General features: G+C 34.9%; 1 protein-coding gene across 1 annotated transcript in view; it reads left to right on the forward strand.

Moving 5' to 3' along the window:
- Nucleotides 1–1,613: 1,613 nt before the first annotated feature.
- AKT3 (AKT serine/threonine kinase 3) overlaps nucleotides 1,614–13,946 on the forward strand; it is a 170,228-nt gene continuing 157,895 nt past the window's right edge. The window contains exons 1-2 of the mRNA XM_069064467.1: nucleotides 1,614–1,747; nucleotides 4,895–5,039. Coding sequence (XP_068920568.1) covers nucleotides 1,647–1,747; nucleotides 4,895–5,039 — 246 coding nt within the window. The 5' untranslated portion in view covers nucleotides 1,614–1,646. The remainder of the gene's footprint in view (nucleotides 1,748–4,894; nucleotides 5,040–13,946) is intronic.

Consider the following 13,946-nt stretch of genomic DNA (forward strand, 5'->3'; position numbering starts at 1 on the left):
TCTGAAAATATGTCTCATTCAGTACCATGAGTCTTTCTCTGTGGGAGTATAGTTTTCCGTAATATGGTTTACTGGAGCTAGCTCATGTGCTTAAGAGATGATTTTTACATTTTGAATGTAAGCCTTCACACCTCAGAAATAATAAATTTCTACAGATCAGGACTTGGTTTATTTATTGCTCTGGTGACTGGATAGATTTAAGAAAGTGGTAGAGAATAGTGGGTTGAGCATACTGTTCTCCCTGTTCCCTCTTCCCCTTCCTTCACAGAAAGTGAATTGTTAAAAAATTTACCAGCATATCCTGTGATATATAAGGACCTAAAATGAGAGGAGAGTTATAATAATGGAGTTTGACAAATACTTCAAATTATTTATAGTAATATTTTCTGTGATAACTAAGTGGAAACAAAGTAGGTACCCATCAACTGGGGAATGCCTAAATAAATTGTGATACCTGAATGTTATAGAATATAATTGTGCTATAAGAAATGATGTATGTGATAAATAAAGAGAAACATGGAAAGATGTGAGCAATTGTAAGTGTTGAAGTAAGCAGAGCCAAAACAACTCTATACACTGAGACAGCAATAATATAAATTGAAAGAATAACTACATGTCCCCAAATTAAAAGTAAATATAACCTCCTTATCAAGATAAAGTAGGACTGGGATGGAGAAATGAGAAGACACTCACTTGGCCTACCTACCCCTTTGTGGAGGGGAAGGCTCCACAGGTGTTACACATTGCACATGGTTTGGGACTTTTTCAATGAATCAGTCATTTGTGCTGAGTTCCTTTTTCCTCTCTAAAAGAATACTATTTATCACATGGGATGGCTTTCTGGAAAGACTGGGAGGAGGGGATACTTGTGAAAACAATGGTAATGTAAGAAATAGAAAATATCAAGAATTTTTTAAAATGGAGATTCAATTTTAGGCATGATTATTATGTTAAAAATATATATAGTGTTTTGATTGCTGATATATTCATTCAACAAACATTTATTGAGTACTTATCATGTGCAAAATATTGTGTTATGCATATATAATAGAGTTGTTGCCCTGAAGAACATGTTTAGTCAGGGAGATGTGAGATGTATTTGAATAAGTACAATATAAGGCAGTATGAGATAAGGACCACAAAATAGAATAAATCAACTCGGGTTTGGGTGATCAAGGAAGGCTTCTTAGAGGAGCTGGTATTTTAGCTTGGCCATTTATGGTGAAAAAAAGTTTTGAAAGCCAAAGGTGAGGTGGGATAGGGATGAAAGGAGGGCAGATGGGTGGGAAGGAATAGCATAAGTAAAGTATGAAGGTATTTTCAGAGAATTTTGAATAGTAAAGTTTGACCAAAAAGAATATGACAAGGCCATAGTAGGAGATCCTGGTGATATAGTATTTTAGGTTCGGATTGTAGGAGGTTTTTGAAACTGATGAATTTGACTATATTTGGTAAACAAAGAGGGAACCAGGCAGTAAAAGTTAAAATTTCCATAAGATTTTAGTAGCTTTATCTACAGAGGTATAAATATATTTATCTTCTCCCATATAATGTATGTAGATTTAATGTTAAAAAAATTTGCTAAAATGTTTTTATTTGAGCAAAAATATTTATGGAAACATCTTTTATTTCTAGAATGCCAGCTCATGAAAACAGAACGACCAAAGCCAAATACATTTATTATCAGATGCCTCCAGTGGACCACTGTTATAGAAAGAACATTTCATGTGGATACTCCAGAGGAAAGGTCACTTGCTTTTTTTTATGTTTGTGGGGGAGAAGAGGGTTATCATTCAGTCCACACGTAGATAATTGGCTTTACACCTATAAATATATTTTTGTATAGTTGTCGTTTGCTTCTTTGTGTTATTTTTTAAAATTATTAGCAAGTAGACCTGATAAGTTACAGAAACAGCCCCTGAATAGAATAAAAAGTAAAAGTGCTTTTTAAAAAAATCAATAATTTACTCAAATGCTTTATTCTCCTTTTCCTTAAAAGTGTTTTTCAGACATGCATTGTCAGATAACATAAATTTAATTGTGAATGTTCACTAAAATTAATTTTTATACTCTTACCGTCTTAGAATAATACTATTACAAGTAAGCTTGTAAGAATTTCTTCTTTAGCTTCCATAGGATAAAACATTAAAAAAATTTTTTCAGACCATTTCATGTTCACTAGGTTCATAAATCTATCAATAAGATGTATCTCATAAGAGAAATTAGAACATTTTAGAACTCTTTCTCCCTGTTTCAAGTTTCTCCATTTCAGTCTGTCCTCCATCTATCAAAGTGAGGCTCCCCATTATCTCCAGGATCAAATAAATATATCTTGATGTGGTTTTTGTGCTGTTTCATAACCTGTTCCTAACCCTCCACAGTTCTAGACTTTTTATACTTTCTTTCCTCCATATTCCAGTTGTACTGGCCTTCTTGCTTCTCCTCTCACCAAGTGTTCTACCTCCCAGCCCTATTTTTTCCCTAGTTCTCTGCTGTGCTTCAAGTGTTCTCCCTTCCCATCTCTATCTCCTGGATTCCCTGACTTCCTTCACTTCACAGATAGATTCTCACCTTCTGCCAGAAGGCTTTCCATGTCCCTTTTAGTGTCAAGATCTTTCCTCTGAAATTACCTCCAACTTACCCTGCATGTGTGTGTATGTGTGTACACATACACATATATACAACATACACATGTATATACACACACATATATAGTTTTCATGTTGCCTTTGTCATCAGAATGTGATGTTCTTGAGAGCGAGAATTGCTTTACCCTTTCTCTGTATCTCAGTGCCTAGCACATGGTAAACACTTAATATATACTTCTTGATTGACTAATAATCAAACTACTTCAATTTGAAAAGTTACTAGATTCTTATGTTTTCTTATTTATGGAAGCTAGGCGATACAGTGGGTAGAATGCTGGGCCTGAATTCAAGAATTTCAGAGTTCAAATCTGGCCTCACACACTTGGTTAGCTATGTGACTCTGGGAAAGTCACTTAACCTCTTCCTGCCTCTTTTCCTCATCTGTAAAATGTTTTTTTTTTTTTAAATTATTCTTCTATTATTACAGAACCTACCTCCTTTGGGAATTGAATGAAGTAATATTTGTAAAAAGTGCTTAGCACATAGTAGACACTTAATAAATACTTCTTTCTAAAACACACGTGCACACACACACGTTTTATGGTTTAAATCCTTATGCGAAAATTTTTATGGCACTCACTGGTGATTTGAGCAATAATATCTAGAGTCCAGAACACATTGTCCAATTACTCTAAACATCCAGTAATCAATACCACATTATGCTTTTTAAAAGACAAAAACAGTATTATTTTATTTCCTTTAGTGGCTGTCTTTATCCCCCATTTATCTCTTTTTTGGACAGTTAACTCTGAGTTATCTGTTTGGCATCAAGGAGAGAAAGTGACCTGAGTAATTAAAACTTTGAATAATCTTCAAATTGATCTTGACATTTGGGTGTGTTTTTGCAGTTATATTTGGATATGAATATATCAGATATTTGGAAAATTCATTATACTTTTTCAAAACAGTGAAATCAGTATTACAAAAATAGAACTAAATTGGGAAAATATTCTCTCTATACTGTGTCTTCCCTTTCTAGTTCTTCTCCACTGTTCTGCCCTCCATGTTGGGAGTGAATGGGATTAATTACTACTCAGGCTGATCAAAAGCACCAATCCTAGCGCAAAGCTGTGGTGTTTGAAAATTATTACGGAAAAATCTTGGGTTCTTAGTAGAAATTCTTAGGAAGTACGAAGGCTTCTGAACATTGTGTATGAATTTATGAAGGAAAGGAATATTCCATTTTTTTTGTAGACTTTTCAGTTACCTAGACATGATTTAGAGGTATAGTGTTGCCCCTTATTTCTTTGGTGATGTTGAGATTTTTTGGTTGTTGTTTTTTTAATTGCATTTTTGTTTTGTTTTGTTTTTTTGCTTTTCTTTTGAAATATACTGGGCAACTTCTACTGTATTTTTTCCTTTCTTTGAACATGTGTTTCCTTCCCCATCCCTGTCTTCTCCTTTAAGTCATTTTATGCAAAGACCATAGGATTTGGCCATTTAAAATAGAACTTGAGATAAGATTGATGTTTTTCCTGCCCAATCTGTTGTTTTAGAGATTTCTTAAAATATCAAATCCTTTTAGTGTAGTCCATATAGTTAATTTTTAAAAAACTCTTATATTTTGAGATTGATTTGGATTTGGGGTACATTGTATTCTCAGTCACTAAAGACTAATTTAGGTACTGCTCCATTTTGTTTCTGTTATTTCTTATACTATTCAGCTTCATCTAGCATCTGGAAATCTAGATGGCCTTCATATTTTTGTTGAGCTAATAGAATCAATCAATCTTGGTTTGGAAGTATTATAGGAAGTGCGTTCATTTGATCTTGATTCTTAACTCTTAGCCCCTATCGAATTTTCATAGTAGCACATAGAATTTCTAAAACTTTAAACCTGTTTTTAAAAAGTGTTCTCTTATACTTCCAACTGGCCAAAACAAGTGAAAATCCTGTGTTTTTTAAAAGGTCATAATTATATCAAAAATTGAAAATTTGATGCAATGTCATAATGTAAATAAATTCATTATAGGTAATTGATAATAAATGGGACTACTTTTTGCATTTAAAATTTAAAAATATTTTTCTCCCTAGTCCTATTGTTTGGACTATTTTAGCTACTTCTTTCCCTCCCACCACCACCAGCCTTTAGCCTCTAATGCTAAACTCTTTTAGAATTAGTCTTCTCTTCAAATCAAAATATATGTGAGTCAGATTAGTTTTCTTAACCTGGTTCTACAATTGGAAACTGTTTGTGCTTTTTTTTTAATCCTTTATTAACAGGTAGTTTCATTTATAATTCTTAGGGAAGAATGGACAGAAGCTATCCAGGCTGTAGCAGACAGACTTCAGAGGCAAGAAGAGGAGAGAATGAACTGTAGTCCAACTTCACAAATTGACAATATAGGAGAGGAGGAAATGGATGCTTCTACAACTCATCATAAAAGAAAGGTAGGAAAACACAATGATGACTTGTTAGACTATTCAACACATCCCTAATTTGCCTGGAAGAAATATGCTAAAAAGTGCTATTTGTAAAAAGGTGTCAGTCAGTTACCATATGATATGCAAACATATGGGGTGGTTCTATTCAGGTGAGGCTAAACTCTCTTATGTTGTTTAAAAACAAATTGACTGCAATATCACTTTGTTTCTATGGTTCAGCACTTTTAGCACTGAATGCTGATGTGATTTATTGTTAAGGAGTTGTGACTGATATGCCAAGAAGCAAAAGGATACTGTTAAGTACTGTACCACTTTATACATTTGAATTTTTCTCCTTGTTTTTAATACTGTTTTAGAAACTTGGAAATAAATGTCTTTCCCTAATGACTTGGTTCTTTTCCATTTGGCATTCTATGTTTTTCAGAAAGCAGAAACAGAAATGGTTCTGGTTTACTTCCTTGTTGGTGCCCTAGCATCTCTGATGTCAGCAGGAAAGTGAGCAATCTGGAAAATAGAGCTTTTTTTTTTCCCTTGGAAAGCTGCTTCCCCTGAGCCAATGTGGGGGAAACAAAGGCTTTTATTCCTTGTTGTTTCAGTCTACCAAATAATGGCTATCAGTTTACATATTTTTATGACAATCATACATGCTCCCCCCCATTATAGAAAATTAAGAAGCTAATTACTTTGAAAGGGAATATCGTTTTAAGAGACATCTAAAGAAATGTGTTGTCATTTTTATAATATATTTATTATTAGTTTAGGTTCTGAGGATCCTTGGGATGAAATATTGCTTATTTTATGTCACCGATAGACTCAGCATTGTAGTATTGGAAAGCTCTGCACAGGTCCCTTAAGAAGATCTTTTACCCTTGGAAGCACTGAAAACTTGCAGACCTCCAGAAAACAACATGAAAAAGCATGAAACTTAGCACAGTGCCTCCCTACCCCCAAGGTGAACAGAGCCCAATTTTAACATAAAGATCAAAGTGAAGACATAGGTTGGGAAAGTGAGCAAACAGTAAAAGAGAACTTGATCATAAAACCCTCTTATAGTGGCAGGGGATACTAAGACAGACATAAGCTTAGAAGAAAACATTATGGAAAAACCCACAAGCAAAGCCTCGAAGAAAAGTGTTAATTGGTCCCAAAGCCAGCAAGAATTCTTGACAGAATTAAAGAAAATGTTAAGAGTGAGAGAGGAAAAATTGGAAAAAGAAATGAAAGTGAAAATTATGAAAAGAGAATTGACAGCTTGGTGAAAAAGGCAAAAAAAAAATACTGAAGAAAATAAAACCTTAAAAAACAACATTGGCCTAATCATAAGGGAGGAACAAAAATTCACTGAAGAGAAGATCTCCTTTAAAAGCAGACTTGGCCCAATGGAAAAAGAGGTGCAAAAGCTCACTAAAGAAAGTAATTCCTTAAAAATTACAGTTTAGCACCTGAAAACTAATGATTCCATGAGATTTTAAAAATCAAAGTTAAAAGAATTTTAAAAATTGAGGAAAATATGAACTATCTCATTGGCAAAACAATTGACTAGGAAAATTGATCAAGGAGAGAAAATTTAAAAATTATTGGACTACCTGAAAACCATAAATTAAAAAAAAGAGCCTAGACATCATATTTCAAAAAATTACTACATAAAACTGTCCTAATATCTTAGATCCAGAGGGTAAAATAGAAATTGAAAGAATTCACCTATCACTTTCAGAAAGAGATCCTCTAATGACAATTCCCAGGAATATTACAGCCAAATTCCAGAGATTCAGATCAAGGAGATGCATGCAGCTGGAAAGAAAGATTTCATAGAGTATGGAGCTACAGTCAAGATTATACAAGATTTTGAAGCTTTCATAATAAGGGAGTAGAGGGCTTTGAAAAATGTTATTCTCAAAGACAAAGGAGCTAAGAATCAAGAATAACATACCCATCAAAACTGAATATAATGGATAAAAATAAATGGATAATAAAATGGAAAAATAAATAAATGGAAAAATAAAATGGATATTTAATGATAGAGGATTTCTAAACTTTCCTGATGAAAAGACCAAAGCTGAATAGAAAATACTACATTTAAACATAAGACTCAAGAGAAGCATGAAAAGGTAAACATGAAAGAGTAATTGTTAGGGACTTAATAAAGTTAAGCTGTTTACCTTTCTATTTGGGAAGATGATATATGTAACTCCTAAGAATTTTTATTGTTATTAGGGCAGTTAGAAGGAGTCTGCATAGACAGAGGACATGAATGTGAGTCGATTATGTTGGGGTGATCTCAAAAAAAAATCAGAGGTGAGAAAGAGGGGTGAACTGGGAGAAGGGGAAGGGAACAGTAGAATGGGAAAAATTATTTCTCACAAAAGAAACACACAAAGAATAGCTTTTGTAGTGGAGGGGAAAATGGGGGGTGGAATGGCGAGTAGTACTTGAACTTCATATACAAATTCTGTTGGCTATAGAAATCTCTCTCATACAATAGGGAAATAGGAGAGGAAAGGGATAAGAGATATATGAGGTAGGGCATTACAAAAGGGAGGGCAGGCTAAGGGAGGCAGTCAGAAGCAAAACTGGTTTTTGAGGAGGGATAGAAGAAAAATAGAGAAGGATAAATAGATGAAAATAGGATGGAAGGAAATTCTGTTAGGTAGTTATGAATGTGACTGTCATGAACTAATTCATGAAATGGAAGTGGATAGCAGAATGGATTAGAAACCAGAATTCAGCAATATGTTATATATAAAAGACGCACTTAAAACAGAAGGACACAGAGTTAAAATAAAAAGCAAGAGCAGAATTTATTAAGCTTCAGCTGAAGTAGAAAAGGCAGAGGTAAGCAATTATGATCTCAAGACAAAGCAAAATCAAAAGTAGACCTAATTAAAAGAGATAATCAGAGAAACTCATTTTACTAAATGTACCAAGAATAATAAATTAACATAAAAATTTTACAGGAAATTTCTCTGAAAAGGCCTCATTTCTCAAATATATAGGGAACTGAGTCAGATTTACAAAAATAAGCCATTTTCCCCAGTTGATAAATGATCAAAAGTTAGGAACAGGAAGTTTGCAAAAGAAGAAATCAAAGCTATTTATAGCCATATGGAAAAAATGTTCTAAATCAGTTTTGATTAGAGAAATGCAAATTAAAACCACTCTGAGGTACCACCTCACACCTATCAGAAATGACAAGTTCTGGAGGGGATTTGGGAAATAATGGATTGTTGGAGATTGGTCTAATTATTCTGGAGACAAATCTGGAACTACACCTAACAGCTACAAAATAGAGCAGCAGTAAGTCTATATACCAGAAGATTGAAGTAAAAGGAAAATGATTTATATATACAAAAATATTTATAGCATCTTTTTTTGTGGTGGCAAAGAACTGGAAATTGAGGAGAGGCTCATCAATTTGGGCAGAGGTTCCCAAACTTATTTGGTCTACTACCTCCTTTAAAGAAAAAGTTACTTAGCACCTCCTTCGAAATCTACTTTTTTTTTCTTTTTGGATGGGGGAAGGCAGGGTAATTGGGGTTAAGTGACTTGCCTAAGGTCACACAGCTAGTAAGCATGTCAAGTGTCTGAGACAGGATTTGGACTCGGGTCCTTCTGACTCCAGGGCCAGTGCTCTATTCACTGTGTCACCTAGCTGCCCTGAAATCTACTTTCTTTAACCCTTTAGCAATTTTTAAAAGTTGCATCATTTCAAAAAAATAATTTTTAAAAGAAGACTCATGTTAAATTTAATAATTTATTATAAATTTATAGTTTTATTCCTGCATTGAAATTTTGATGACACAATATTGAGTCATGTAACCGTATAGTATTTTATTGTAAACTACTCATTACATGTACATATGACAGTGCATGCTGTACTTCTAGACAATGCGTGACACTCTTGCCTGCCAACACTTGCTTGTTAAAACGTGTTGGTGGACTTGACCACTGATCCTTTTTAAATAATATAATCACTACAGCTTTAATTCTGTTACACAACAGATGAAATATGCATGAATGCTTTTTCAAAATTTTCTTATCTTTTTTCCTTATGCTTCCATTGTCCCCTTAGTTTTATTCAATGCCCCCAGTTGCACCTGAGGCTACTACTGCCCCCTGGATCATTCCAGCAACCCACAGGGGGCAATATCACCTACTCTGGGAACCTTTGAATTAGGGAATGGCTGAACAAATTGTGGCATATGAACGTGACAGAATAGTATCGTGCTGTAAGAAATGACAAGGTGGGTGTGATTTCAGGGGGGGAAAAAAAAACCATGGCAAGACATATGAAGTGAAGTGAGAAGAACCAGAAAATCATTATGCACAGTAACAGCACTATAATCATGATCAACTGTGAAAGACTGGGTTGTTCTGATCAGTGGGGCAGTTAGGTGGTGCAGTGGATAAAATGCTGGACTTGAAATCAGGAAGACTCATCTTCCTGAGTTCAGATGTGGCCTCAGACTTTATAGCTGTATAACCCTGGGCAAGTCATTAACTGTTTGCCTCAGTTTCCTTATTTGTAAAATGGGCTGGAGAAGGAGATGGCAAACTGCTTCAGTATCTTTGCCAAGAAAACCCCATATGGAGTCACAATGCGTTGTATATGACTGAAATGACTGAACATCAGCTCTGATCAATATAATGATCCAAGATAATTTCAAAGAACTCATGATGAAAAAATGCTACCTCTAGAAAAAAAATTTGAACTCTTGAATTAAAACTGAAGTATAATTTTGTGCTTTATTTTTTGAGATATAACTAATATCAAATGTATTTTACATGATTTCACAGGCATTATTGATATCATACTGTTTGCCTTCTCAGTGGGTTGGTGAGGTGGAGAATGGAAAGAGAGAATCTGAAGCTCAAAATTTTAAAAAGAATGATTAAATAATAAACAACATTTTTAAAAAGTCATCAGAATTTACAACCATTTCAATATACAAAGAACTATGAATTTCCATTGTGTACAGTTTTTAAATAATGTACTTACATTAAATTCAACAAGGCAGTTTAAAAAAAAAGGATCACTCTCTACCTAGTTCCCTCTAACCCTTGCTCCCAGGATAAAGTGCTTCTTAACATGCCCATCAAGTGGTTATCCAATTTCTGCTTAACCACATTTGGTGACTTTGCTCTTTAAGACCATTCCGTTTATGCAAGTCAATTCTTCCTCATATTGAGTTCATATCTTTCTCCCTTTTATTTCCATAGGTTAGCATTTTGTTATTTTATCCTCCATAGCCAATGAAAATGCATTATAATTACTCTTCCTTATGTATTTAAAGATAGCTGTTACATCCCTGTGATGTCTTCTTTTCCTCATAGTTAAGCATCACCAATTCAAATTTAACTGATCTGATGTCTACTTTTCCTCATAGCTAAGCATCACCAATTCAAATTGAACTGATTCTCAAATGACTTTGTTTCATTCTCCCTGACGTTATTACCTTCTTCCAGTTTTGCATATCTATATTCATACTAAAATATGGTGACCAGATCTGTACAGAGTACTGCAGGTATTGTGTAAACAGTATTGAAGTCAATAGGCTAATTATTTTCTGAACATTCTGTTTGTATTAGTGAAGTGAATTAAAACTTTTAGAGTTTTCTTTAAATAAAAATTGTTTAGCTGCATTATTCCAACCCTTCTAATGCAGTTTTTTTTAAAATTTTAGAACCAGTTTTCAAATTTATTCCTATTAAATTTTATCTTGGATTCCTATTATATTTGTCCCATTGTTTCTGCTTATTATGATCCTTTGGGTATTAATTCTTTTATCCAGAATATGATCTGTTTCCCCTTGTATCTGTCAGCAAATGTTATAAGCATGGCATCAGTGCCTCCATCCTAAGGTAACATGAAGGGGCTAAGGACAACCATGTCATTCCAGTAAATACTTTTTTCCAGGTTTGAATCTTTCTATTTATCAAAATTTTTGAATGGGATTATTTAGGTAGCTAATAATACATCTGAATTTACCAACTCTTCTGTCTCTTTTGCTAATTTGTCTTGTACCTCACCACTCTAACCGTTGTTATTCTTTAAAGCTCTGACCTGGGTCCTTTTCTCTCTTCTGTCTATATTTTTTTCTGTAACATCATCACTTCCTATAGATTTTATTGTTTCTGTGCACATGACTCATAGGGTCTGTAACTCTAGTCCTAGTCTCTTCCTTAAGCTTTAGTTCTACATTACCAGCTGCCTGGACATTTGAAATTGGATATTTTGGAGACATCTTAAACTCTGTCTGCCCAAAATAGAGCTTGTTGCCTTTCCTTCCAAAAGCATCTTTCTTCCAAATTTCCCAATTTTGCTGAAGGTGCCACCATTCTTCCAGTGTCTTAGATTTGCCCTTAGCATTATTCTAGACTACTCACTCCCTCTTACTAATATATTCCTAATTAATTGCCACATACTCCCATTTCTACCTTCACAATATCTCTTGCAGCCCACCCATTCTCTCCATTCACATAGCTGTCACCTTAATTTAGACCCAAATCAGTCAATATTTTTAAGTGCCTACTGTGTGCCAGGTACTGTGCTAAGTGCTGAGGGTACAGAAAGAATCAAAAGACATTCCTTGCCCTCAAGGAACTTCAAATCTAATGGGGTTAGACAACATGCAAACAAATATATAAAAAGCAAGCTATATACAGGATAACTAGGAAATAACTTACAGAGAGAAGGTATTGAATTAAGACTTCTACCTATAGAAGGTGGGATTTTAGTTGGGACTTAAAGAGGGAGAACATTCAAAGTATGAGGTAAAGCCAGAGAAAATGCTCAGAGCTGGGAGATGGAGTATCTTCTTTGTGGAACAGTGATGGGGGGGGGGGAGGGGAAGGAGGGAGGTAGACCCATCAGCAGGCTGTTGTAGTAATCTAGGTGATGAGAGCTTGCACTAGAATGGTGGCAGAGTCAGAGGAGAGAAGGGATTTTATTATAGATTTGCAGAGGTTAAATCAACAAGCCTTGGCAAAAGCTTGGATATGGGAGGGCTAGAGATATTGAGGAATCTCATATATATTATTACAACAGCCTCCTAATTAGTTTCTGTAACTCAAGTCTGTCCCCTACTCCAATCTAGCTTAAATACCAATATCAACATAATTTTCATTAAGGATAGATCTGGCCATGTAGCCCTCCTACTGATTAACTCCTTTGGTTCCTGACCTTACCTTTGTGTTCTCATCCTTCTTCACCTCTCTATTCATCAGCATTTTCTCCTTGACACTGTTTTCTCTCTGGGTTTTCCTAACATTACTCTCTCCTAGTTCTCTTCCTGCCTATCATTTGCTATTGTTGTTGGTTTTTTTTTTTTTTTATCTAAGTTACACTTACTAACAGTGGGTGTCCCTTAGGGCTTTGTCCTATGCTCTCCTATTCTTTTCTCCTGTATTATTTCACTTGTTCTCAGTAGCTCCCATAGCTTCAATTTTCATTTCTGTGCTGATGATTCTTTAATCTTTTTATCCAGTTCCAAGGTTTCTAGCTTTGTTCATTCACATATTTCCAGCTGCCTGTTGAATACCTTCAACTGGGTTTTCTGTAGACATCTTAAATTCAACATGTCCAAAGCAGAATTTGTTATTTTCCCCCCAGACAATCCCTTCTTCCTAACTTTCTTATTACTGTTGAGGACACTGACCTCCTCCTCATCACTCAGGCTTGCATCTATCTAGGTGTTATGTTGAACTCCTCACTCTTATTTCCATATCCAGTCTGGTGCCAAGGGCTGTCAATTTTACCTTCATGGCGTCTCTGTTCATATACCTTTCTCTCCTTTGACCACTGTCACCCTGGTGCTGGATCATCATCCTAAGTGATGACCTCACACCTGGATTACGGCAATAACAGGCTAATTGATTTCCTTGCCATAAGTCTCTCCCCACTCTAGTCTGTCTTCCATTTTGCAGTCAAATTTTTTTTCCTAAAGTTTAGGTCAGACACTTTCATAACCTATTTCCTCCTCCCTGTCAATCTTTGCAGGCTTTTTCCATTTTCTTCCCACCTTCCGTCCCCCCATGTGTTCTGTGATCCATTGACTGTGGCCTCCTTATTGTTCCTTGAGCAAGATTCACCTCACAACTCCAGGGCTTTTCAGTGACTTTTCCTGTGCCTGGAATGCTCTTCTCATCTCTAACTCCTGTCTTTCCTGACTTTGTCAGCTTCAAGCTAAAATCCCACTTTCTACAGGTACTTCTTAATCACTCTTAATTCTGGTTTCTTCTTTCTGTTTATCATTTCTAAACAATTGCAAGCACATTTCTCTATGAATATCTCTTTGGTTAAGGCTGTTTTTTTTATGTGCCTTCCACTCAGAATCAAGCAAGCATCTGTTTCTTGCATCATTCTCCTATTTGTCAGGCATTATGCTAGGTTGCATTGTGTCATGGTTGTATCACAGCCTGCTTTTGTCATTTTTTATTTTTGTGAAGTTGTTATTTAACCACTCTGGACTTCATTTTCCTCATGTGTTATATGAGAAATTTGGACTAGATGAGAAGAATTTCAATACTTAATATTGTTATCAGAATAATTGCTTTAAATAAACATGCTCATAAAATGATCATTTTATACATATCAGTGAATGATTTACATAATTACAAAAGTGACATCTAGATTTTAAAATTAGATTATGTCATAAACTCTATTTTTTTTTAAACATTAAGAATACTTATTCTGTCATTATTCTCTAGGTACTTTTGGTAGGAGGGAACAGGAAGCAGTAGGGCAGTGGAGAACTGACTCATAGTTCTTTGTACTGAGTAGATGCAAGAGTGTCTAATACCCAGGTAGACAGACATTTAGTACAAAGATTTTGCTGTGGTATATTTGCCTTAGTAATTTCTGACGAGCGGTAAGCTTGTCTCAATGCTATTGCTTGACAGAACTGAATTATCATT

This window comes from Petaurus breviceps, unplaced genomic scaffold (assembly GCF_028583685.1).
Source record: "Petaurus breviceps papuanus isolate PSGF00001 unplaced genomic scaffold, PetGlider_PUasm1.0 90633, whole genome shotgun sequence".
Classification (NCBI taxonomy): domain Eukaryota; kingdom Metazoa; phylum Chordata; class Mammalia; order Diprotodontia; family Petauridae; genus Petaurus; species Petaurus breviceps.